The 27,800-nt window shown below is 46.2% G+C and overlaps 1 protein-coding gene across 1 annotated transcript in view; it reads left to right on the top strand.

The window, feature by feature from the left end:
• DPF3 (double PHD fingers 3) overlaps positions 1-24,885 on the top strand; it is a 257,039-nt gene extending 232,154 nt beyond the window's left edge. Inside the window, exons 9-11 of the mRNA XM_036432371.2 lie at positions 8,757-8,869; positions 20,083-20,164; positions 20,684-24,885. Of these exons, the coding sequence (XP_036288264.1) occupies positions 8,757-8,869; positions 20,083-20,164; positions 20,684-20,754 (266 nt within the window). The 3' untranslated portion in view covers positions 20,755-24,885. The remainder of the gene's footprint in view (positions 1-8,756; positions 8,870-20,082; positions 20,165-20,683) is intronic.
• Positions 24,886-27,800: the final 2,915 nt, after the last annotated feature.

Raw genomic sequence — 27,800 nt, forward strand, 5'->3', positions numbered from 1 at the left:
TTCTCTCTCATCAATGTTTCTAACTCTCTATCCCTCTCTCTTCCTCTCTGTGAAAAATCAATAAAATATATTAAAAAAAAAAAAAAAAAAAGGCCAGAAGGAAAGAATTAGCTTCCAGAGACTTGATATATCTCCTTCCGCAAGATTGGAAACTGATGCCGGGAAGACCTGCCTTAAGCCATGGAATCTACACACAAAAACACACCCCTGATATCAACAAATAGAATCAGACAAAGATAATACTCCTAAGACTATTTTACATGGTGCCTTCAAGCTTGAGCGTGATGGACAAGCCTGTGGAAGGAGAAGCATGTTGTGAGATGATCTTCTCATGAATTCTTTCTTCTATAACATGTCAGTATTTCTTCTTATTTTTTTTTTCCACTTTGAGGTTTTTTGTTTTTAAAAAAATATATTTTATTGCTTTTTTACAGAGAGGAAGGGAGAGAGATAGAGAGCTAGAAATGTCGATGAGGGAGAAACATCGACCAGCTGCCTCTTGCACACCCCCTACTGGGGATGTGCCCGCAACCAAGGTACATGCCCTTGACCGGAATCGAACCCGGGACCTTTCAGTCCGACCGACGCTCTACCACTGAGCCAAACCAGTTTCGGCACTTTGAGTTTTAATAGGCAAGTTTTAAAAGGCTGTTTATTCCATCAACCAGCTGGGCAAGTTGGGATCAATAGTATTTCTAAAAATGCGGTGTATGAGTGATATGGACAGAGTCACAGCTTCATGGATGGAGACTCCTATCCTTTCACTTAACAATTGGAAAATTGATGCCCAGAGAGGCAAAGGGCCTTGTCCAAGGGATACAGATGTTGTAATATATCTGAAATTGTGGTTCTTGCTCCATGAGGGTGGGGTGGTTTTCCTCATTGCTGTGTCCCCAGTGCCTAGAAGAGTGCCTGCTACATTTATTCAGTCAACAAACAATGTTGAGGGAATGAATATATGAATAAATTATCCGTGGTCCTCAGTGCATTGACTCATTAGGGACTCTGGGATTGTTTCTGTGGCTCTTGACATCCTTCTAGGGCTGTGCCTTAGCACCAATCTGGGCCAGCCAAGTCCATGCTGTTCCATCCCATTATTTCACTTTAAGAGGATCAATCACAATGCCCTCAGGTTATAGATGAGACTATCTTGGACCATACTTGACCATGAAAATCTGGGGAATTTCTAGGGCTATTTGAGAATGGCACATGAGCCTGTAGCTGTTTAGACCATTAAAAACGCCTCTAACACTTTGTATGTACTTTGTATGGCTACTGATAATAATGATCAGTATGACAATCTCTGTGGTTTGCCTCCTGAATGGTACCTGGGTGCCCTGGAGTTTGACAACTGGAGAGAGGATAACAGGTCTCAAAGTTGAGTTGAGCTTGCTGCACAGTAAAGTGTTTTTTTGCCAAGCGAAAGGCAACCACAGCTCACACCGCCATTTATTTTTAATGTGTTTTTTGTTTGTTTGGTCCTTATCCTTTCCACACTTTTTCTTTTCCTTTTCCTCTTTGAAGCACATTAAAAATGATGCGGAAAAGAAGGAACTGAGCAGGTGCCTCTGGAGTGCCACTGTGGTCGATTTGCAGATGTCTTAGCATTAGAAGTAACATCTGGGGCAGACGAGAGGGGAGCTGGTGTACCCTTGCAGAAGGTTTATAAAACAGGCTTGAGAAATAATTCAGTGAAGAAGCAGTGCCTGGTTAACATACTGATCATAATATATGTCTACAGGGATTGACTACTTGATTGCTTCGAAGTTCACCCTTTTACAGACTAACCATGGAGACTCAGAGCCTCATTCCCTCTATCTTATAAGCCGGGTCTCAAAGTGGAGGAGGGTGGGGGGAGAGAGAGACAGAGAGAAAATGAGAATGAATGGGTCTGATTGAATGAGATGGCTTCCCAAAGTGAGCTAGTAATATTTTTTTTCTCCTCAAATTACTCTTTAGCATGGATGATTCAGATTTGACTGCACTTTGCATAAATTCTTTAGCTAAAATGTCTTATACATTTTTGCAATATGTTAATACTGGAATTTTATGTGTGTACGAATGTAGAGAACGGTTAGAAATTTGAGCCAAATTATTTTCTAATGAATGCTTGTGGAGACTTGTTTTTGGTGCTATTTCAGATTAGAATGATCCTACATATTTTATATCATAATTTCTATAAACCAGGCATCAGACCAAGGAGCACAATTTGAGTTTTACAATTTCTTGCCCGAGAAACAGGGATATCTAGATTCTCCTTCCCTGAGAAATTAGTGTTTAAGAGATTAACATTGATGAATACGGTAATAAAATATAATTAGGTGGTTATAATTTAACAATGAATAAATAATAGACCATGGTAGTTCCACAGCTATTTGTATCTGTTTTATTTATGTTTTCAGCACATACCTATCAAGATAATGTGTTCTTTTCCTGGAGCTCTAGTTTAATCAGCGATGTGGCTTAGCCCAGTCAAAATTAAATACTGGCAGTAATAAAATAAAAAAAACCTCTTTTAATAAGGATCATAATGTAAGAGACACATGTCATAACAATTTCTTTTTGCCTAGGGATCATTGAAGATGAACTGTGTTTCTCTCTCTGTACCGATAATCTATAGAGCGATACTGACTTCTAGTGCGAGCTTAATCAACAAGGGCAGGTATTTTCACCCCTAAAAAGTTGGAAATATTCGTGCGTGGGCAGTTGTGTATGAGCATGTGTGGAGATAGGCAGCCACATATATGAAAATAACGCTAGTTTTGCTTGGGTATTTATCTGTGTGCCTTCTCACCCCCATAACACAAAAATCCCACATGCTCTCCCGGGAATATTCTCAGCACCTATGCACATGGTTCTGAAAAGATATGAGATGTGTCCTCTAGGTGGTGAGGGAGCAGTCACTGCTTCGGGATGCTGCTTTCCCTTCGTCACTGAGCCCAGTGGGCTGTGGGGCCATCCATGCCAGCCTCGTGGACAGTCTTCTTCCTCCCGAGAAGCTCCTCACATCCCACAGGTTTCCCTTTTCACCCTGAAGCCAAATCCCTGTTGGCTTGAGAGCCCTGCCCACAAGTGAGGTCTCCACACATGGTTGCCCATCAGTTACATTTCCTGGTTCAACTTTTTGGGAGGATGGTGGTCAGTTTTGGAAGGGGCTGGGGCTGGATGGAGAATGCCTTTTCACAGCGGTCAGGACATTTACTGAACCCTCCTGACAGAATGAATTTGGAGGAACAGTTCAGGAAGGACTAGTGTTTCATGATCTGGCCAGGATGAATCGTGCACACATACTGCTTCCTAAGTTCGTTTTAGTAATTAGAATCTTAGAAATGTCCCGTTGCATCATCTCCCCCAAGGGGACCTGGGAAGGCTGTTTTCCCTTCACTCCATTGGGCTATTTAGATATCAGTGCATGGGTTGCTTGCCTTAAGAAAACAAAGTATTTAAAAATCCAGATTTCCAAGCTAGTGCACTAGAGAATGATGGTTAACTTTACAAAAGAGATTAAGATAGGAATCTTTAAGGAGCAAGTGACTACAAATGGGTTTCTAGTATTTTCCTTAGAAACTTTGTTTTGTCCAACAGTATGTATTATTGCAGTCATTTCCATGATAGATAAGTTTCATTCTTACAGTGTTAGCTGGTAAGTGACTTTTGCAGCTTTTGGAGACAGGCAACAGGTAGGCAACCTGTTATGGTGGCACAGATGGAGGATTTAGCTCTGCGCATAGTTTTTGTACCTCCCAATGGCTGGTTGGGTGACTTGACTTGACTTTTCCCAACTAAGAAGTGCTAAACTAGAATTTTTGGGAACATATAGGTAAAATTGTATAGCACTAATTAAGTATACAACCCTCCCTGGTTGCATCCTCTTACACCTGTGGTTCTCAACCTTTCCAATGCCACGACCCTTTAATACAGTTCCTCATGTTGTGGTGACCCCCAACCATAAAATTATTTTTGTTGCTACTTCATAATTGTAATTTTGTTACTGTTATGAATCGTAATGTAAATATCCGTGTTTTCTGATGGTCTTAGGTTCTACAGCAGCAGTTCTCAACTTGTGGGTTGGGACAGGCTGAGAACCGCTAGCAGGGTCATCTGCAGCCAGAGCTGAGACTCATCTTAGCCTTATATCTTATGGAGGCTCATTTTTGTCCTACATTTTATAGGGGAGTATGGGGTGCATTGTGCGAATGTCATTCCCTTCTGTTAGGTTTGAAGGTCTATGGGGGGGAGGCTGATGACTTTCAAGATTGAAACATGGAAAAAGCCCTTTGGATTTTTCAGAGACTTCCAACAGGAGTTTCTAAAACCCACTTGTTCACTGGTTCAAAACTATACCAGGAAATGTCTTCAGAGCTCAGCACAGTGGTCTGAGAGAACTTGAGCATAGAATTAGCTCTCAGTAAAGATTTGTGGAGTGTTGGTGGCTGCATGAAACACAAACATCACCCGCCCCACCCCATGCCCACCTGCAGAGGCAGCTCCAGTTGGCCTGTCCCACGCCATGCTCTGGAATGTGCTGATCTTCCTTCCTAGAGAAGAGGACACTGTGAAGAGTGTTACTATTAGCAGGGAAGTTTGGGCTCTGATCTGTCAACTCTCCCTCATCTCAGGTCTTTACTGAGCAATGACAAACTCAAGAACCTGTGGCAGTCAACTCGGCAGTCCACCCTCTCTTGAAATTTTTCTTTGACGGCTGTGACCCCAGGCTTGCCTGGTTTGGGTCTTACCTCTCCAGCCATCTTCTCGGTTTTCTCTGTTGATCCTTTCTTTTGAGCTTTAAATATTTCATTCCTCAAAGCTCGGTCCTAGATATTGTTCTCTCTTCTCTTCTTTCTTTGTGCCTTTTTTAAAAAAAATTTCCTAGATAATTTCACTAATTCTCACAGATTTAGCAAAAATTCTTAATATAATGTCTAGTTTACACTTCTCTTTTGAACTCTAAACACACATATTTCACTATCTACCTGACATTTCCACCAGAAGCCTCACAGACTTCTCAAATTCAACAAAGTGAATCTTCCCCCCCCCCCCCCGCCCCACACACACACATTTGGTCCCTGTATGTTTACTGTGGTCTTCCTCACCTGAGCAAGTTTCTTGCAGCCCACATAATTTCTTAGGTCAGAAACTTGAGAATGATTCTCATCATATTCCTCTTCTCACTCTTCTGAAGTTCAAACAATAGTTAAGTACAGTCAATTATATCTTTAATATTTCTCAAATCCCCACCTTAGTTTAATCATCCCGTGTCTCTGCATCAGCTTCCAAACTAATTTCCTGTCAACAATTCTTCCATCTCTACACTACCCCTCCTCACCCTCCATTTTCCTGCCCCCTTCATTCCCCAACCCTCTCAAATTCTCTCCTTAGCAGTTCCTCCCTCCTTCCCACTCTCCCTCCCTCCCTCCCTTTCTTCCTCCCTTCCTCCCTTCTTCCCTTCCTTCTTCCTTCCTTCTATCCTTCCTTCCTGATGATTTTAGTTTTTATTTGTGTTTTCCTTATCCAAAAAGATCTTTTCAACTTTTTATTTTGAAATAATTATAGCATCATAGAAAGTTACTAAGTATATTACAGAGAGGTCACATGCACCCTTCAACTAGTTTCCTGCACTGGTAACATCTTACATAATTATAGTTCAATATCAAAACCAGTCAATTGAGCCCGGCTAGTGTGGTTCAGTGTTTGAGCGTGGAGCTATGAATCTGGAGGTCATGGTTCAATTCCTGGTCACGGCACCTGTCTGGATTGTGGGCTCCATGCCCCAGTGCAGGAGGCAGCCAATCAATGATTCTTATTATTGATGTTTCTCTCTCTCTCTCTCTCTCTCTCTCTCTCTCTCTCTCTCTCTCTCTCCATCTCTCTCCTTTCTGAAATCAATAAAAAATATATATCTTTAAAAAATAGTCAATTGACATCAATGCAATTGCAGATCTTATCCATCTTTTATTGGTTTTACATGCACACACACTGTGTATTTATGTGTGTATATGCATAATTCTCTGCAATCTTACTATCTAAGTAATCATCACCACAATCAATATTCAGAACTGCTCCATCATTCCAAGGATCTCTCTTGCTAAAGTACATTCCTTTGAAACACAATGTGATCCAGTCCGTGCCTTCCTTCAGACTCTTTAATGATTTTAAAGCCCCAAATCCTTAAATAAGGGATGCAAATGCCTGTGTAATCTGGCTCCAGCGACCTTGCCAGCCGCCTCCTGCCTTTCTCCGCTTGCTCACCAAGCCTCTGCTCACTAGCCTTTCTTTCGCTCAATTCGCCAAGTGCTGCCACTGCTCAGGCCTCACACCTGCTATTCTCCACCCGGAATGCCCCCCTCTCCATGCAGCTAATGCCTCGCCTCTCAGGAAAGGTTTCTTTGGCATCTCGGACTAGGTTAGGCTCTCCTCTGGCTTGTTTTCGTTGCCAATTATGGTTTTCCTTCATGGCACTTATCACACAGTTGTAAACAAACAGATACGAGCATAGTTCGTTAATTTGAGTTCTCTCTAATGAGATGTGTTGGGGGTATCTTGCCCACCACTGAATCTGTTCTGTCTAGTGCAATGGCTGGCTTAACAGGTGTCCAATAAATAGTCATTCATGACTATTATAAACTGGCTGGTTCTGCTTGGGGTGTGGCCCGAGCCCATGGAACTGGGCAGAGCTAACTTGCTTGTATAGTTACCTGCTCTACAAACCCATCTGTAACCTTCCCAAGGGTTCCCTGTCTGAGACCATGGGCATGTGTGGCCCTTACCATTCAGAATCTCAAACTGGTATTTTCTTTCCTATTCCAATCCTGGTGTTCTCTCTGAGAGACTGGAATAGGAATGACCCTGGCCACTGTTTTTAAAAAAAATATATTTTATTGATTTTTCACAGAGAGGAAGGGAGAGAGATAGAGAGCTAGAAACATCTATGGGAGAGAGTCATCGATCAGCTGCCTCTTGCACACTCCCTACTGGTACATGTCCTTGGTACATGCCCTTGACTGGAACCGAACCCGGGACCCCTCAGTCCACAGGCCGATGCTCTATCCACTGAGCCAAACTGGTTTCGGCCACTGTTCTTAAATAGACCTTTGAGATGCTTTATCAACTGGATGTTCACCCAGGCTTTTAATGCCAGGCTTCTTTCCCTTCAGGGTCACTGCCAAAGTGTCACTTTGAGTGGGTTATTAGTCCAGAGTGTGGGAGTCTCTAAGCTGGATGTCTCCTGAGAAGTCCTTGAAAAGCTTTTAGATCAGCCTTCACCTCGGTACTTATACCTGCTCTTTGCTAAGTGGCACCCACGGCCCCCATCAATGAGTTATTTGCACCCCCCACTCTTACTCCCTCGGAGATGACAGTGTGATTTGTATTTGTGGTGCCCTAAATTTGAAGGGTCCTTACATTGACTGAATAGACAGTGTGTACCCCAAATGACCCTTATGTCACTAGCTCGGAGGATGTGGAAAGGAGGAAATGGGAGCCTCCTCCTGGGATGGCTTTGCCAAGGGGTGGCAATACCACAGGGGGTCCTGACCACCTGTGGAGGGCACTGGGTTGGTGAAAGTAGCTCTAATCAGCACCCCCACCCTTGGTCTCTAGTGTCCCCCTTTAGAAGTACATAATAACTCACATGAGAGAGGCAACACAACGCCCTATATGGTGGGTTGGGCAGTGTTGGAGCTCTGGAGAAGGATGAAACCCCAGCAGTAGGCAACGCTGTCAGTTCTTTTGTGATAGAGTCAGTAATGGGCTTTGCCCTGAGTGCTCTGGGCCAACTGACAGCACTGGGAAACCCGAGAGCATCATCCAAGTTTCCTTCCCCTGCCAAATAGAAGGTCAAAGGTCTTCACATGCTGTGGCTCAGATCTGTCCTCTCACTGCCCGAGTGTCTCTTTTGGGTGAGCTGTGGCTGACAACAGAGTCCAGTTCTGCAGGCCAAGCCTCAGAATTGGTCCATTGAGGCTGTGGGCTCTAAGGTGATAGCTTAATGCCTCTCTCTGGTCCTGCAATTGGCTTGGTTAATGTGATACTCTGGATGGAGGAAAGAGTTAGAGCCAGCGACCAGTCCTTTTAGGATAGACCTGGCCATTATGTACCCTTTGCTGTGATGCTGCATTTCTTGGCCCTCCCTGCTAGGCTACGGCCCCCTGTGGCCCCTGGTATTGTGCAGGTGTGGACTCCCACTGATCTCCCGGGCATGCCCAGGGCTGCTTCGGATAACAGTGCAAAGCCTCGCAGAGCCCCTGATTTCTGTCCCTAGAATCCTCACCAACCCCTCTCCTGTGCCCTGAGGCAGTGTGAACACCTTTGTGGATCAGAAGGCCCAGTTACAAATAGCTTTCGTGTGTTGCTCTTGCCATAGTTGATGCTGGGGCCGGGGGATGGGTGGATGACTCTCACAGTTGCAGACTTGTGCTGTGTGATATGCAGTGTCCTTTCTGTTCTCTCTGATCTCCACTTTCTGTCCTCATAACTGGCTACACCTCTAGGGGAATGTGCTCTCAAGGCAAGAGGATTTGGATGGTATTGATCCCTGGTGGAAAGGTTAATGCCCGTCTCTCTCTTTAGGCCTTGATCTGATGATGTAATTGTGGGTAGTGTGGGGAGGGCGCCCTCTGGGTTCCTAGTTTGTTTCCCAACACATGCTCCCCTCACCCTCTCTCCAAGTTGGGCATAAATGTGTTTTCAGTTAGTGGTGTTGAGAGGTGACAAGTCAGACCCTCTGGCTCTAACGCTGCCGTTTCCGCTTCCTTTAGGTCACCCGACCTGCCTGCAGTTCACCCTGAACATGACTGAGGCTGTCAAGACCTACAAGTGGCAGTGCATAGAGTGCAAATCCTGCATCCTCTGTGGGACCTCGGAGAATGATGTGAGTTGAGGCTTCCACCAGGAGGTAGAAGTCCATGGGGCTGGGAGTCCTTCAAGGGTAGAAGAGGAAAGCTGGACTCTTGTAATTGGGCTCCTGGAGGAAGGGTCAGTCAGGACCTTCCCTTTTTCCTTTGACCCCAGAACACTTGAGACCCTTGTACCACAGGGTCTTGGTTACCTCAGGAATAGAGTATATTAAAAAGGCACCATAAATACTTAATTCTTTCCCTTTCTTATTAGTTTTTAAATATAACAGGGTGGGTTCAATGTCTATTTGTGAAGAAAACACTTAAGAAAATAGAAATTGTAGGATACTTTCTAAATATGATAAACTTTTTTTTTTTTTTTACCTTAGAATGAAAGCCATTATCTTACTTATGGGGAAACACAAAGCATTTCTACTAAGATCAGGAAAGAGATAAGGATGCCCATTATCTCTACATTTAGAGATATTAGCTAAGGCAGTTAGACAGGAGAGACCAACTAGAAGCATAAGTTGATAACAAAGTAGTAAAATTCAATTTTTTTCTTTTTAGTTAAATTCTATTTCATAAGCTATAATAGTATATCTGAAAAAATCAAAGAAAATGAATGATAATGCTAATTCAAATATTAAAAGTAGCGAGATATAAAATTACCATGCAAAAATTAATAGCCTTCATAGGCACAAATAATAGCAAATAATAGCAAATAAGTTAGAGGACAAAATAGTAGAGAAACTCTACTTATAATAGCAACAAAGAAAAATACGTAAAAATAAGGTTAATAGTAAATGTGTAAAACATATGAAGAAAATTTTAAAAGACATTTGAAAAGATACAGTAGTAATCTTGTACAAATGAAAAGACATTGTGTGATTTTAGATAGAATGAGTCAACATTATAAAGATGTCAGTTCTTCCTAAGTTAATTTACAAATTTAATTCAAGTCCAATAAAAACACCAGATTGTGTGTTGTTGTTTTTTTAATGGAACTAGACAAGTTGATACTGAAGTTCGTATGGAAAGAAACATGCAAGAATAGCAAAGAAAACACTGAAAAAAAATTTTAAGGGGAGACTAGCCCTATGAGATGTTAAAACATACTGAAAAACCTGTATAATTAAAATAATACAGACAAATAGAACAATGGAATAGGATAGAAAACCCATAAATTGATCCAACTACATCTGAACATTTAGTATAGGATAAAGGGTCCATCTAAAATTACTGACTCAAAGATGGACATTTCCATAAACGGTGTTGGGCCAATAGAATAACCATTTGCAGAAAGGTAAAATTACGTCCACATAATACATGAGAACAATCTCCAAATGGATTGGGTATGTATCTATAATAATAAAAGTGTAATATGCTAATTAGACTGGACAGCCGAACATCCTTTCAGATGAAGCCGCCCAGCGGGGGCAAAGGCAAAGGCGGTTAGGGGCAATTAGGTAGGCAGGCAAGTGGTTAGGGATGATCAGGCGGGCAGGCAAGTTGTTAGGGGCGACAAGGCAGGCAGGTTAGGGGTGATGAAGAGGCAGGCAGAGTGGTTAGGGGCGATGAGGCACACAGGCAGGTGAGCGGTTAGGAGATAGTGGTCCCAGATTGTGAAAAGGATATCCAACTACCATTTTAGACCCGATCCCACAGGGATCCCTGCGTGATCAGGCCTAAACTGGCAGTCAGACATCCCCCAAGGGGTCCTGGTTTGTAAGAGAGTGCAGGCTGGGCTGAGGGACTCCCTGCCCTCCATGCACAAGTATCGTGCACTGAGCCTCTAGTCTAAGTATAAAAAATAAAACATATTATTACTAGAAGAAAACATGGGTAAATTCATTTTTAACTTATATATAAGGAAATACTTTCTGTGACTCAAAATTCAGAAGCAATAAGAGAAAATATTAAAAAAAAACTTGACTACAATATTTGCATAGTAAAAAATGCAATAAACTAAAAGGACAATGTACAAACTGGGAGAAAATTTGCAGCATTTACTACAGATAAAAGGCTAGTATCACCAATATATAAATAACTCTTAAAAATTGAGGGACAAGGGTTAAGAAACCTGATAGAGAATGGTAAAAAGACATATAAATAATTCACAAAAGATATGTAAATGGCCCCCCAAATTTGGAAAATAAAGTTCAAATGTACTTATAAAGAAATTCAAGTTAAAACTAAATGGAGATTCTATTTCTTTCCTATAAAATTGAAAAAGCACCTTCATACATTGTCAGTGGGAATATAAAATGGTACAACCCTTCTGAAGGGAAATTTAACAATACCTAACATAGCTACTGTGCACTTACATATTGCTTTAGCAGTTTCACCTATAGGAATCTACTCCAACAATAATCACTATATATCCTAACGATACAGCACTATGCAAATACATGTGTATAAAGTTATTCATGTTTGATTGTTTATACTTGAAAATATTGCTCATTCATAGAATGGTTGAATAATGATGGTATAGCCACATAATGGAGTCTATGCAGCTGTTAAAAAAATGAAAAAATGAGGCAGATCTTTATGAATTTATATGGAGTGATTTCCAGAACATATTTTTAATGAAAAAAAAAAAGTAAATTAAAAATGTTTAGTATGCTACCATTCTTGTAAGAAAAGCATGAGAAAATATACATATATCTGTTCACTGTGTAAAAGAAATACAGGATGGATAAACAAGTTGTTAAAGAGATTGGTTGTCTATAGGAGTGAGTGGGAATTGGGTAGAAAGAAAGGGAAAATGAGGATAGGATAGTGTGGATAAGGAGGATGATACTTCTGTGAGAATGCCTTTTTGTATAACTCTGAGTCTTAGAACCAGGGTGTTGTTTCATATACCTACAATAGATAAATACTGAAAAACAACCAGAATGTGGGGGAACCGAAAGTGGAATATGAGCAGTAACAAATTACCCTAACTGTAGTATAAATAGACTAGGGGCCCAGTGCACAAATTCATGCAGGAGTGGGGGAGGGGAACTGCAGGAGGTTGGCCGGCCACGGGAGGTTGGCTGTGGGAGCGCACTGACACCAGGAGGCAGCTCCTGCATTGAGCATCTGCCCCTGATAGTCAGTGTGCGTCATAGCCCCCCAGTGTGCATGTCATAGTTGTTCTGGTCATTCAGTTGTAATGGTTGCTTAGGCATATATATATCCTATATAATAAAGATGTAATATGCAAATGGTCGTTATGCTGTGAAGCATATGACTGACCATGTAATGACCGGATCATGGATCAGCAGGAGGGTGGGGCAATGAGCTACAAGCGGGTGGCAGAGAGCTACAGGAGTGTGCAGGGCAGCAAGCTATGAGGGGAATGCGGGGGGGGGGGGGTGTAAAATGGGGGCCGAGGGAGCTACTGGAGGGTGACAGCGAGCTACTGGTGAGCTACTGGCGCACAGATTCGTTCTCAGGGCTACTACATAACTATACTGAAGGGTGGGGTAGGGAAGAACTAATTTAAGTAACTTTGGAAAGTAGTATTTCTGTATTTTAGAGCTAAAGAGAGAAATAATTATACAAATTTTTTACTGTAATGGGTATATTTGTTTATTACAGGCATGCAAGTTAGTCATTCTGAAACTACATGTACACAGGTCTGAACTAATAACTATATTTAGTGAACAACGAGAGTCAAGTTTCTCAATGTCCTAGAAAAAATATTCAGATCTTTTAAAAAATATTTACATGGTTTTGGGTTGGAATAGGAGGTATTAGTGGGAATTTATGATTTTAATATAATATATTGTATATCCTATATAATAAAAGAATAATATGCAAATTGACCATCACTCCAACACACAAGTTGGCTGCTCCCATATGGTCAAAGATAGCTGCCCCCATGTGGACAGAAGATGGTCGCCACAAGATGGCCTGTAGAGGAGGGCAGTTGGGGGAGACCAGGCCAGCAAGAGAGGGAAGTTAGGGGGGACCAGGCCAGCAGAGGAGGACAGTTGTGGGCGATCAGGCTAGCAGGGAGGGCTGTTGGAGGGAGGACCAGGCCAGTGGAGGAGGGCAGTTGGGGGGGAACCAGGCCTGCAGGGGAGGGCAGTTAGGGATGACTGGGCCAGTAGGGGAGGGCAGTTGGGGATGATCAAGCCTGTAGGGGAGGACAGTTAGGGATTACCAGACTGGCAGGGGAGGGCAGTTAGGGGTGACCAGGCCAGCAGGGGAGGGTAGTTAGGGACACTCGGGCTGGCAGGGGAGCAGTTAGGCATCAATCAAGCTGGCAGGGGTGTGGTTAGGGGTGATCAGGCTGGCAGGCAGAAGCAGCAAGGGGCAATCAGGCAGGCAGGGATATTGGGCCTAAATGGGCGGTCAAACATTCCTCAAGGGGTCCCAGATTGGAGAGGGTGCAGGCTGGGCTGAGGGACTACCCCCCACCCCCATGCATGAAGTTGTACATCAGGTCTCTAGTGTATTTATATACAGGGTGTCCCAAAAAATTTATATATACTTTAACAGCTGATAACTCAATTTCCTAAATGAAATTTTAAAAAACATTGTCTATAATTATTCAACATGTGTATATTTTTGGGGACATCCTATATATCTATAGCTATCTGTGTGCATATACCCGTATGGATAAATACAAAAATAAATATAGATGTGTGCATGTGGATATACACATATATTTATTTATTTCCTAACTCTGTCAGCTGGGAGGGTCTAGAAGCAATGACAACCCAGAAGCAGTGAGGACCTCTAGCACCTAGATATTGGTTTCTAAATACAGTTGATCCTTGAAAAAATGTGGGGTTAGGGTGCCAATTCTCATGCATTAAAAAAATCTGCTGTATAAATCCTGGCTGTAAAAACCAGCAGGGCCTGTGACTGAGTGAGATAGAGGTCTGTGAGTCCCAGGCATTCCTCTTAAAGGGCCCACACATGGACTTACATGGACTCACTCCCTCTGAGCTCCAGTGCTGGGCAGCAGCTTGAAAGGCACCAGGGACCTATGGGGAGGAAATGAATTGTCTGTCATCAGGGTGAGAGCTAGAGGGGCAGCTTTCTCACAGACAGAAGTGCTGACAGAGGCTATTGTTCCTTTTATGAGCCTACCCCCAACAGAGTCAGCAGGCAGGCACCATATCTGAGTCTCCATTAACCTGGCTCGCATTGTTCTCTACCCTGGTGATTCTCTGAGACCCTGCCCCACCCAATTTGCAGGCCACCCACACTGTTTCCAGTGGCTTTTACATATAAATGGCCTTTCTCGGCTCATGCTTCAGACTTTCCTAAAATTCTCAAACAAGCAGCATCTGGCCTTAGTGTGGCCTGTACCTCTCGTTAAGGCAGCTAGCCTTGGTTCTAAGCTTTGCCTATCTGGGACACTTCCAAGCCCAGCACAAGCAGATCACTTTGTAGCTCATGTTGGTGGCTCTGCTCAGAACACAGGTGGTGGCTGATCTTGGCCTGCACCTCCAGGGAGGCCCCAGAGTCAGTGCACCCAGAAGACAGCTTCATACTACCACATTGAAACACCACCCAACCACCTCCACAAGCAACACACTCAAGAGGCAGACTCAGCTGGCATCAGAGCCCCACTGAAGTATGTCCTGCTCTGTGGAGTGGGCCACTGCACAGCTGATCCTCCACAGTGGGGGAGGGTACACATTGAGTGCTCAGCTCTGGTGAATGGGGAGGCTTTGCCACTGAACCCTATAGAACATCTACTACATAAGAGCACTCTGCCAAGCCTGGGAGATGTAGCAGTTCTACCTAATACATATAAATAAACACAGGAGGCTGCCAAAATGAGGAGACAGAGAAGCATTCTCAAATAAAAGAACAGAACAAAATTCAAAAAAAAAAACAAAAAAAAAAGGAACTAAAACAAAATGGAAACAAACAATCTACTAGATGTAGAGTTCAAAACACTGGTTTATAAGGATGCTCAATGAACTAAGTGAGAACTTCAACAGTTTACAAAAGGTCATAGAAACCAGAAAAAAAAGAACCAGTCAGAAATGAAGGCAACACTAACTGAAATGAAGAAAAATTTATAGATAATCAACAGTAGAGTAGACAAAACTGAAAATTAAATCAGTGATTTGGAATATAAGGAAGCAAAAAACACCCAATCAGAACAGCAGAAAGAAAAAAAGTATCCAAAAACATGAAGATATGTAAGGAGCCTCTGGGAAACTTCAAGTGTGCCAACATTTGCATCATGCATGTGCCAGAAGGAAAAAAGAGGGGACAAGAAATTGAAAACATATTTGAAAAAATAATGTCACAAAACTTCCTTAATATGATGAAAGAAATAGATACACAAGTCCAAGAAGCACAGAGTCCCAGACAAGATGAACCCAAAGAAGCCGACACCAAGACACATCATAATTAAAACACCAGAGGTGAAAGACAAAGGGAGAATCTTAAAAGCAGCAAGAGAAAAGAAGTTACTTACTTACAAGGGAGCTCCCATAGATTGTCAGCTGATTTCTTAACAGAAACTTTGCATGCCAGCGGCATTGGCAAGAAATATTCAAAGTGATGAAAAGCAAGGACCCACAACCAAGATCATTCTATCCAACAAAACTATCATTTAGAATTGAAGGACAGATAAAGAGGTTTCCAGTCAAGAAAAAGCTAATGGAATTCATCAACACCAAACCAGTATTAAAATGAAATGTGAAGGGGTGAAGAAGAAGGAGAAGGAGAAGGAGAAGGAGAAGGAGAAGGAGAAGGAGAAGGAGAAAAAGAAACAAAATGGCAATGAATACATATCTATCACCAATTGAATCTAAAAAACAAATAAGCAGGACAAACAAACTCAGATACAGAGAACATGTAAAACTGTAACTGAAAAATAAAAAACGATTTAAAAAAGAACACATGATAAGTAAATACCATGTAGGATCCTGGGGGGAGGGTCATAGTGGGAAAACTGGTGAAATTCAAATGAGGTCTGCAGATTAGTTAGTAGTGTCATTACGGTAATTTCCTGCTTGTCATGATTGTACTATAATAATGTAGATGTTACCTTTAGGGGAAGCTGAATAAAGTGTGTACAAGAATTCTTTGTACCATTCCTGCAACATTTCCTTAAGACTAAAAGTATTTCATAATAAAAAATAAAAAATAATGGGATGTTTCTTAGCATCTTCCAAAGTTAAAGTTTTTTTTTTTAAATATACTATCTTTATGAAATCAAGGATTTAAACATATTTAATTTGTTTCTATCCATTACAGTTAAAATTGTCCTATCTTTGGTCAATGGGAATGTAATTAGGGTGGATCCTGAGATTTTTTTTTACTCAGGCACCCTGAGTCTTTATGACTATAATAGTTTGAAAGTGTCCTTGTTTTCCAATATATAAAAGTATTTATTAATTTCAAGCTCCAGACCCAAAATCAGCCACTTCTCCAAGGATTTACATGTGTGTGTGTGTGTGTGTTGTTTAAGTGGGCAATGATCTTTAGAGAACATAATATGAATGCTAGAGGGTACTGAATTTTTACTGTATTATTCATAGTTTTGGGGCATTTTCAATGGACATAGCTAGGAAATATGTTTTGTTTGTTTTAAAGATAAAAAGCACCATAAATTAACATTGATACTTCCAATTTATGCACAGGACTAACTGACAGTCTATGGGTGGCTCTTTCTGTTCTGCTTATTTATGAGTTTTTATTTAATGTCATTGATCTTACATCTATATTTTCTTTCAACCCTGTCAAAATTGTTTCTTCTCAATACCACCCATTTAATTCACAAACAAAAGTCTTTATTCTCTATTCCACTATTATCAACAACAATATGATTTCTCAAAAGAAATACACTCACTCACACACACACACACACACACACACACTTATTTTTGTTCTAAGATGTATTTGACTAAGGATATACAATCAACTTATTTTCAAGTCACTTGGAATAGTTTCTTTCTATTTGGTTAGGTCATCAACTAATATTGTACATAAACAGATGGCTTTGTTTCATTTTTCTTTTGTTTTTAGGAATAATTAAAATGTGAATTTTGCTTTATGACTATGTAAAATATTTACTGGCTCCCAAATCAAATTTATGAAATAAATAGTATATTCAAAGAAATCTAGCTTCTATCCCTATCTCTTTTACACTGTCCTCTCACTTTACTTATAGGTAACCATTTAAAAAGGCATGATTTATCTTTCCATTTTGTTTTAGGGTAAACATATGTATGTGCATATGAATCCATAAAAACATGGATGCATCTTAGAAAATAGCAACTGATATACATATTTTCTGCACCTTGCTCTTTTATTAAAAATCCTGGAGATTATGCAACACATAGCAATGCATAAATACAATCTTATGTTCTGTCTACAGCTGCATAGTTCTTCATTAGTTAATTCAAGTAGTCTCTTATCGATGGACACTTGGGTTGATTCTGGTCCTTGGCTTTACCAATAGTGTTCATGCTGAGGTGCTTTTGTTGATATTGACTTGGCAGAGCCTTAGGGGAGGAATCGAGGAGTGAGGCTGCTTGGGCAATAGGGTTTCTCTCACAGAGTCAGGGATTTATACTGCACATCCCAGGATGGGATTTCCATTTTCTGGAACTGTAGCCTCAGGTGGATCCTGGTTCTTGGATACTTGGGAGTAAGAGGTCCTTAAACTGTGTTTCTCATGTGGGTTAGCATGAGCTGGAATTTCTTGGTGGTTTTGACAGGCAATTATCCTGAAAAATAGATGGGAAAGAAGAGATTATGGTGTTAGTGATCAACCCATGCAAAAATCATTTAAACCCACAGATGCCTGCTTTCCCTTTAGGAGAGTTCAATCTGGGCATTCAACCTTCTTGTATTTCTCATGTTGGCACTGTAGTAGGGTTATCAGTATCTTTAGTACACTGGTCATACTGTTTCGGATAAGTCTGTCTGTATTTTCGTCTTTGTCCTAACTTCTCTCTCCTCGCATTGCCCCTGTATTATGTTGTCATATAGCTTGCTTCTGCTCTGACAAACCTGGTGCAACTCTTTTAGAATAAACCACACTGTTCTGCTTTCATTCTACTTCTCTGACTGCTTCTTAGTCTCTCTATTTTTTCTTTCCAAGCGTCTATGCTTGGCCTTTGTCTCAGAACCTTAGATGAGTCCTTGATTTTTCATAAGTAGCTTTTCAACAAAAGCTACTCTTTCCTAAAAAAAAATACATTTATTTCTCTCTGTATACAGAATTGTGCATAAAATTTCAAGGAGTTCATGAACACCTTTCCATGAGCTCGAATTCAAGGACTTCTTCTCTCACACACTCCAGGCTTCCTTTCCCAGGACCATCATTGCTGTTTAATCACAAGTGACTGCCAAATCCATATCTCACACCCAGGCCTCTTTTCTGACCTCCACATGCCCCTAGGGCATCCCTCCCACAAAATCTGTAGAACATTTCTATAGCTGAGGTTGCTTTTTCCTTCCATAGATCTGTTTCTCTGCCTATGTCTCAGTGGGTAGCTATATTATTTGACTTGCTGTCCATGCCATAACCCAGGAGATATTCTCAATTTCTTCCCTGTTATTCTCCACATCTAGTTGGTGACTCTTAGGTGGAAGCAAGGCCCTTTGCTTTCCCTCATGACACAGCCCTAGTTCAGGCCACCGTCATCTACCACCTGGAAGTCTACAGCAGCTTTTTAATTGGTCTCTGGTCTCTAGAAGCAATCTCTTCCCACCTGGGTAACTATTTTTGCACAGTAGCCAGTGAGATCTTTCTAAATTGCAAGTCTGACTACGTCACTCCACTGTTGCTGACTCTTCAAAAGCCTCCCATTGCCCGGGTGAAAAGTCTTGGCATGATACAAAAGGCCTTTCATGGTCTCTCCCTCTTCATTGTTTGCTCACCGGGGTTTCCAACTTCGATATCTACTTTTTTCCAGGATCTCTGCGCTGGTGAGATTTGATACAAAACATAATTTTACAAACATCTTATAAGCTATCAAAGCAGGTCCAAAGATCACTGAATAGAACAGGGCTGGAGAGTGGTGACCAGATCACAAATCTTTACTGAGGAGCTTCTATGCATGAGGAAATTCTGAAGGAGATGCAGAGATGAGTAATTCAAGGTTCTGTCCCATGGCCCCACAGTCCATAGAGGAGTGGACAAGAGGCATGTTCCAAATGAACCATTCAACGGCATAGTTAGATGTCTACCACATACCAGGCTTTGTAACATCAGGGACAAGGCAGTTCAATGTCCTAAGGGAAAGAACTATGGGGATGCAAGCAGGGATAGACTAGTGAAGCCTCTGTGGGAAGAAGGGGTTGAAACTTGAAGAGTGGGCAGGGAATGGGCCAGAAGAGAGGGGGTCAGAGACTGGGAGAGCCTCCTTGGATATGAACCACAGCGGGAGGGCCCTGTTCTCACCTGGGCTCCAGCCTCCAGCTCCTGAGGAGGTTTTTGGGAGCTGAAAAATGTCATTTGCATTTCCCTACATTCATATATGAAACGCTAAAATGGTTCTGAGGTGTCATGGATGCTCCCACCAAGTCTGATTGTTGCGGTTTTCACAGATAGAAAGAGTAAGGTTCAGAGGAATTGAAGTACAGTTTTCAGACATCTAAAGCATATTCTGTGAACTAGGCAATCATCATGGGAATATAGAAAAGTATGAATTTAGTTCTTTGCCCTTACAGAGGCAGAGTTATTGGCTATGGGAGTTCAAAGGAATAAAGAATCCCTTTTAGCTTACATGTAAGGTGGTAGTCAAGAAAGGCTTCTTGGAGGAGGTATGATTTGAGCAGAATCCTAAATTAAGGGTAGGATTTGCCATAGTTGGGGATGTAGGGCACATTCTCGGTATGGCAAAGCATGCTTAGGGGACAATGAAGATTCTAAATAGGTTCGGGAAAGGGGCATATAGGGAGGTTGGTCTATGGAAATAAGGCTGGTGTGGCTCAGTTGGTTGGAGCATGGTCCTGTATACCATAAGGGTCAAGGGTTCAATTCCCAGTCATGTTTGATCCCAAGTTAGGGTGCACATGGGAGGCAACTGGTCCATGTTTCACTCATGCATCGCTGTTTTTCTCTCTCTCCCTCTTCCTTCCTCTCTCTATAAAAATCAATAGAAGCATGTGTTCGGGTGAGGATTTAAAAAAAAAGAAGAAGAAAGAAAGCCAGTTTCAGCTGGCAATTCAACGAAAACAAAAGAAATAAGGCTGGTAGAGTAGGGAGGACATTGGCCTTAAATAATTCATTCTCGTTTTCCTCCTCACCTCCTACCCTGTATTCCACCAGGACCAGCTCCTCTTCTGTGATGACTGTGACCGTGGCTACCACATGTACTGTCTAAATCCCCCTGTGGCTGAGCCCCCAGAAGGTAATGGTGATGAGGTCGACAATCACAACAGCAGCTACCGCTCCCACTTATTGGGGCCCACTAGGGTTCTGGCCTTGTGCTAAGGGCTTTACATATCTTGTCTCATTGAATCATCACAACCCTACGAGGTGGGTACGACCACTACCGTTTGACAGATGAAGAAACCGAGGCACAGTTTGACCGCCTGAAATGTCAACTTGAGTACCGGAGAGATGTTTCCCAGACACATGGCTGAGGTGTGGGAGGTGGAGCTTCTCAGGCCTGGGGATGCTGGTTAAGAAGATAGGACCAAGGAGGGAGGGTCTTCCCACCAGTCCAGCTGGTCCTCTTGGAGCACTTGCGGTTTTCTGAGCAGCACTTGCTCTCCTGAGCTACAGACCCCAGCACGCTTTCAGCACTGGGATTCGGTCTCTGCATTGTGGAAGTCCAAAGAAAACAGGGCTTAGAAGAAGGGAGGGCCCGGGTGGGGCTTGAGGGTGGGGAGAGGTGCCGCTGGTCACGCTGTCTTGTCTCTCGTAGGAAGCTGGAGCTGCCACTTGTGCTGGGAACTGCTCAAAGAAAAAGCCTCGGCCTTCGGCTGCCAAGCCTAGGGCCCCGGGTCGCCGCAGGTGACTTGCTGCTGGAGAGGTGGAACCAGAGCCCAGTTCAAAGCTGATTGAGCCCCTTACTCCCTTGTATCCAGACAGACCGACTGTGAGGAAAGCCAGTGACCAGAAGGCGTGACGCGGGGAACCAAGAGGGCGAGGTGTCTGCGTGGCTCCCACACACAGGTCTCCGCACGCCAGCCCACCCCACCTTGTTTCAACCCGAAGGATCTCGCACGTTTGGAGAACAGCCCAGCCCTGCCGAGCCCTCTCCCGTTTACCCAGCACTGCCGCCCTCTCGCTGGTTCCCACCGTCCGTTATTTGTGTGTAGTCCGCTGTTTTCTATCTATTGCCTTCTAAGAAGTCTTCTCCCAGCCCCCTGCCTCCCCTGTAGGCTGTTCACCCTGAAGCCAGGGGAGGAGCCAAGGGCTGTGAGGAAGCCTCTCTGGAAACTTCTAGATCCAGAGCCTGGAGGCTGTCTTGACAGTGAAAGCCCCTCCTTGTTCCTTGTCTCTGTGAAGAGAAGAGCTGCCTTCTGAGCCGGGCAGATGCCAGTGGCATCACAGCCAGGGTGGTCTCTGCAAGGGGCTGGGGAGGGAGGTGGAGGCCCTGGGGTTGGGGGAGGGGGGAGGGAGGAGACATTCTGAAGACCGTCGTGAGGCCCTGCAACAGCCAAGAAGTATTTGCTACCCATCGGGAGCGCTCTGCTGTGCGGTTCCTTCACCCTCAGAACTGGGTTATCCTTGAGGTGAGACAAGCCACAGCCGCTGGCAGAGAAAGATGCTAAGCTCTGCCTCCCAACCCGCCGGGTCTGGAGCTACCCCTGCAGGTGGGGGGTGGAGGGTGGAGGGTGGGGGTGGGGATGGGGCAGGCGGCTCAAGATCCAGGAAGGCGAGTGAAGAAGCCTACACCGTTGAAAAATCTAAATGTTGGTAAAAAGGACAGCGCCTTCGAGAATTCAATTCAGTTCTTCAGTATTGATGTGACACTACGCATTCCCTTTCCCAAGTGGTTCTTCCTTCCGCCAAGTGTGTGTCTGCCCTTGTCTCCTGAGGCCGGACTCTGGAAATTTCAGGACTGGGGAGAGATGCCGTTACCTAGACAAATAACCGAGGTGATGGGATTGGTCATAACCAAGGTGGTGGCCATGCAGAGCCCTCAGCTCGAGGGCTGCTTTTCTCTCCTAAGCTCCCAGTACCGACTGGGCGCCTTTTTATTTTTATTTTTTTTTAATGGATCAAGAAGAAAGAGCCTCAGATTTCGAGAAGCCTGTGTTGGAAGGACACCCTGTAGGTTTGCGCGGATCGGGCTGCCTTTGAGTCTCACAGGCAGTGGCCACAGCAGCAGCCGAGCACAGTTGACAGGCTTCTAGGGGAAAATCATTTGCCCAAAGGGCAGGTTTCACTGAGCGGGACCCTCGCGCATGCTCGACTCCCCTGAAGTCGGCTCCGTTTCTGTGGCCCGCTGCTTACAACAAAGGCCGAGTTATTTTTAGCCCTTCGGCCTCTGCAGAAGCCCCTGGAGACCTGCAGAAGGGCGAAGTGGGCCACGTCCACCTGCTGCGGAGCTCATCCTGCGATGTGGCAATGCTCTTGGCCAGTGGACCCAGGCAGCCTGTTGGTCTCCCTCAGTTCTTTGCACCTGGGGCTAGAGGTAGGGGTGACTCTCCTGCAGGGAGGGGCCTGTGGCCTTGGAGGGAGTTACTTGCATGTGCCATGATCTCATTTAAAGGGCCCTGTCCAGGTGGGATTCCATCTTTCCCAGGAGGTGAGCCTGTTTGGGGAAGCTGCTGTGTTGTCACATCATTTGTTCATTTGAGGGTAATATCTCTTTTCCCGACAGCTCTGGCTCTCTATGGCCCCACTCCCCTTCCCCCAGCCTAAAGTGGGGTGTCCTCCAAGGCCGATGATTGGTTTTGAAAATAACTACAAGTTCATTTTAGAAAAAAAGTTACCAAAATTGTTCCCAAGTGCTACAATGGCCTAAATGTTAAGAAAGCAAATCTGAAATGAAAAACTGTGGCCCTACTACTTGGTGGGTCCTCCTTGGAGTATTGGCAAGTCCACTTCCACTTTATCACAGACAATGGGGGAGTCCTGTCCTATCTCCAGCCATGCCTGCTGCCCGCAGGAGCTGTGAGGGTGGGAGTGAGTCTTGCCATCAAGGAGGGTGCTGTTCCTGCCACAGTGATGGGTGCTCAGGGCTCTGGAATGGACCTCAGGAGGGCCCAGATCCCTTCCCGGTTTCCCTCCCTACAGGATCGGCCCAGCCCCTTCCTCTTTGGAGAGCAGTTTCCCCATCGGGAAAGGGATTGGCAAAGCCAGCAGTGGGACGGCACTTTCGGGGCTCTCAAGCAAACACAGTCACATCTGTCACCTTCTGGATTGAAAAAGGAAGGTGATGGTAAACTTCATATTGGCCTTTCTTTGAACCCCAGAGAATGAGCCAGAATCATAGGGTGCGCATGGATAACTAAGGTTTTCATTTTGCCTCTGGCATGGAGTAGCCGGGTGACCCTGGGCAAGTCACTCAACATCTCTGAACCTGAGTGTGCCCACTTGTGAAATGGTGATGGTAATGCTGGCCCTGTCTAGTCCAGAGACACGGGGAGACCTAAAAAAGCATAATGTTACATAAATTACCACGGAGAGCAGTGCTTGTGCGGGAGGGACTTCAGATAATTTCTGTGCCCCCTTTCTAGGGTGAGTTAGCCAAGGTTAGACACCTCCTTAGGATCTCCATTTTGACCAAAGGGGGCTTCTGCGCTAAGGGCCGTGCTGCCTGTGGTCCTGGCCACTAGCCCAAAGCTGCGACAAAGGAAACGGTGACTGTGTGTGGTGGGAGATGGGGGTTTGCCCTGGGGTAGGGGACTTCAGGATGACGTCACAGGAGATACTCCCTTCTACAAGACCAGTGCTGCCCAGGCAGGGAGCCAGCTTCTGGAGAGGACGGAGGTGCAGTTCAGTGGAACATTCACCGAAACTTTTTGGTTGACAGCCTAGCTCCGCTACTTTCTAGCTGGGGGACACTGGGGAAATGTCTTGCCCTCTTTGAGCCTCTTTCTCCACATCCGTGAGGTGGGAGATGCGGCCGCTCCAGCAGGGCTGTTAGCGGGATCAGGGGGACGCTGGTGATGCTGGCACGAAGGTCCCACACCACAGTAGCTCTGGTCCTGGTGGACGGAGGCCACCACGTGGAGATAACCATACTGTCCACTCCCAGCTCTGCTCGGTGGAACAGCCAGGGGGCCTTTGTTCCACTCTGATGTGGCTCCAGCCAAGCAGGGAGGAGGTGAGGCTGCAGGATCTAAGCCGGAAGTCGAAGCCCTCTGTTTCCTGTAGGTGTTTTTGAAACACGGCTTGTTGGGCCTGCAGAGAAGGCTGTGCGAGCCACGTTGAGAGGAAACAGAGACAAGGCCCCGGCTAGGAAACGTACATGCTAGCTCTTCTCTGCTCCCCACGGACTCGGTGCAGGCACCTCAGGCAGGAGCCGCAGGTCCCGGGCTCCCCTGTTCCTGTCATCGCCCCGGGCAGGTAGGAAGCCCAGGCAGGCAGCCAGGCAGCCGGGAGAGGCCCTTCTCCCCCAGGCTCAGCTCCGGGTGACTGGGTGACTGAACCAGCGAGGAAGTGGGTGGGTGGGTGAGTGGGAGGGAAGCCAGATTCCTTCCGAGCTGGGGAAGATAACAGGCTTTAGGCAGGGAGGGGAGGAGGGGGGCGGGGTTAGGGTTTCATAGTGATGTTCATGATACACTCCTGTGCATTTTAGTCTTTGTGCTTCAGAGTGCCATTCCTTTTGCCCCTCCCCTTAAGACGTTGAGCTAGCTATTAAGGAAGGAAAAGGAGACGGCTATTACTACTTTTCCAAGAAGGGCAAGTTTAGGGGACAGACCTGTGCTCTTCTGTGTCTTGAAGAAAGATTACTGGCCACCTCAGGCCTTGGGGCTCGGCGAAGTGGGTCCCTGTGTGGGGTGGGGAGCCCCGAGGACCACCTTCCCTGCCCACAAGCTGCTTCTCAGCCTCCCTTCCTCTCTCACTCCCTGACCCCCAGCCCTCCCCGCTGCCCACTCCAGGCCCCTCCTCAGAGCATCCCATGGGCAATGAGGATGGGCCAGAGCCCTGCTCCCCCCAGGGAAGATGTCCCCTCCGCTGCTGTGCATTGGCCACTGTGGTGGGTCCACATCCTCTCTCACTCCAGGAGGGGGCCAGAAACCCAACTCCCACTTAGGAAGAAGTCCTGGAGCTAAGTAGCGAGGGGGGGGGGGGGGATAGAAAGGAAGAATTATTACAACCCATTGCCCCCTGCCCCCCTTAGGCCTGACAGCGTTGTTGTTGTTGTTATTTTAATTATTTTTTACAGGTATTTTAAATAATATTTTATTGATTTTTTTTTACAGAGAGGAAGAGAGAGGGATAGAGAGTTAGAAACATCGATGAGAGAGAATCATCGTTCAGCTGCCTTCTGCACACTCCCTACTGGAGATGTGCTCGCAACCAAGGTACATGCCCTTGACTGGAATCGAACCATTAAAGGCCAAACCTTTGCCCAGTTCTGGACACCAAGGCAGAGGTCCTCCGGCCTCCTGCTCCCTGTTGGTTGGGGGGGCTTCTGAAGGCAAACAGGGCAGGAGCAGTGCCCTCCGCTGGCTGGAGGTGGGAGGTACAGCGGCCTCCTGGCTGCACCCCTGTGGCTTACAGGGAGGGTGTCCTGACTTTCTGTGAGAAGCTGCCCAGGTCCCTCCTGGTCTGGCTGGGGAGGTGGGGCTGGTGGGGGAAGAGATTGCAGCAAAGGCTGGCAGGCACCCAGGCACCGCTACCAGAGGGCAGGCCCAGGAGGCCAGCCGCGGGGATGGGAAGGGGGGAACCTGGCCAGTCCTGCCCTATGCCACTTGGCAAAGCAAAAGGTGTTCCTTCGTGCGTGCTCCCCTGTTTGGGATCGTACCCCCACCCCAAAGGATGTCTTTGGTGTTCCCATCAGCCCGGTTTCACCTGGATCCCCGGTGAGGGCTGGGGAGGACGCTGGGAAGCCGCAGATGCTTGCCTTGCCTCAGGCCTGTGAGCCTCCCTCCCAGCCTTGCAGCCCTGCTGTGCCCTCGGGTCTCCTGGATCAGTGGTCAGTCTGGGGGCTCTCTTCCCCGTTCCCGGACACAGAACCTTTTTCTGATGCTCTGCCAGGGGCCCCAGCCGCCCGCCCTGAGTGCAGAAGGTGCAGAACAGATGGGTTAGTTCGGGCCTTGGGATGCACCAGAGGAGGGTCTTTGACCCTGGGAATCTGGGTCCTTCCTAAGATGGCTGGAGACCCTCAGTGGTGGTGGTGGTGGGGGCAGCGGAGGTAGCTGCTGAGCGAGGTGCGAGGGAGGAGGGCGGAGGAAGATGCTGGTGCCCGCTGCTCAGGTGCCCCCCTGGGAGGATGGAGAGCCCCAGACGGGCAGAGTGGGGGCCGTTGGAGGGGCAGCGGCGGCTCCCAGGAAGGCTTGCTGGTGGCACCCTCTCGCTGCTTCCCCCCAGGCCCCTGAGGAAGGACCAGGAAACGGGGAGGGTGGAGTGGGGGCCTGCCTGGTCTTCATCCAGTTGTTTTCCCAGAAGGAATGCTCCCTGGGGTGTGTGGGGGGGGTGGGGGGAGGGATTGGAAGAGGGTAGGGTCCCAGGGAAGGCTTTTCTGGGCGGAGAGCCTGGCTGCGACCCCAGATGGCGAGACCTGAAGTAGCTCCCAGGGTCCGTGAGGCTGTGAGGTATGAGGGGGTCAAAGGGCACAGGAATGCCTCTTGGGCCCTGGCTCTTTGTTCCCAACGCCCTCCCTTCCTTTGTTCCGGTGCCTCGAAGGAGGGCCACCGCAGGGGTCTCTGGGCCCCCAGGAGAAGGAAGTGTTTGTGCTGATGGTGAGGTTTCCCAGGGCAGGCCAGAGGGAGGCGGGAGGGACTGGCGGGCAGCCAAGCCCCCTCTGATAAGGTTACAGAGAGTGACCTCCAGCCCAGGCGGTGAGCGAAGTGGCCCAGCCTGGCGAATGAGCCTCGCTGGGGTGGGGAGAGAGGGCGGGGAAGTGGTCCCTTAGGAAGTGGGGAGGCCCCTGAGCCCCCGGGACCTTCAGGTTCCCTTAGTAACCTCCCCAGGCTGTAGTTACATGCCCCGCACCCCGTTTGCTTGCCTATTATTTCTGTTACTGCCATTACTATTGATGGTGAAACAGGGATATACTCCCCCCCCCCCCCCCCACACACACACACACACTTAGTGAACTAAAGCACACTGTGTATGGCCCCAGGATGAGAGGGAGAACCTGCCCACCACCAGGAGCTGCCGGACAAGACTCATTTCCCCAGAGATTCCCCCCCCCCCCCCCCCCCCCCCCCCCCCCCCGGGCGAGTTCCCCTCGCTTTCACCTCTGCACAGCCCCAGGGTGGTGTGGAGAGCCTTGTGCTTGGAAAGCCACTGGCCGCAAGGACTCTCCTCTCCCTGCCGCTGCGTTGGGGAGTAGTTGGGGACTTGGGTGGAAGGTCTTGCTTCTGCTTTCTCGTAAAGGGGTACGGAGATTTTCTGGGTAGAATTGGGACTGTGGTTTGTGTTGACTTTGCCTTTTTGAGTTTAGACCTTGGCTCTCCTTCCTCACCCTGCCATCCCGCTCCTGCGCCGCCCCTCCCTCCCCTCCTGCCACCGCGGAGTGGTGGTGAGAAGAAGCAGTGGCACGAAACAGAGCTATGCCCCCTGCACATTGCCACCGCGGAGCTGGAGAGCCCACGTTAGAAACAAAGCAGAGACACTGCTGCTCCTGTGTGAGTGCGAGCACGGCCACGGGATCTCAGAGCAGAGGCGGTGGGAGCAGGCGGCTGCAGAGGCGGGCGGGCGGCACCTGTCCTCACATCGTTGGGGAATGGAGGGGTGTCTACCCTAGATGCCCACCACTCTGCCCTCCTCACCACCTCTCCCGGGAGGAAAATGTACACATTTCTTGCCTGCTGTGAGAGATTGCTGAACAGGCTGGTACCAGGTAAAACGCTTGGCAGGGCACAGGCCACGGGCAGGGCAATGCTCTGGATCCCGCAGGGGCTGGAGAAATA

Source organism: Pipistrellus kuhlii, unplaced genomic scaffold (assembly GCF_014108245.1).
Source record: "Pipistrellus kuhlii isolate mPipKuh1 unplaced genomic scaffold, mPipKuh1.p scaffold_m20_p_1, whole genome shotgun sequence".
NCBI classification, from domain to species: Eukaryota; Metazoa; Chordata; class Mammalia; order Chiroptera; family Vespertilionidae; genus Pipistrellus; species Pipistrellus kuhlii.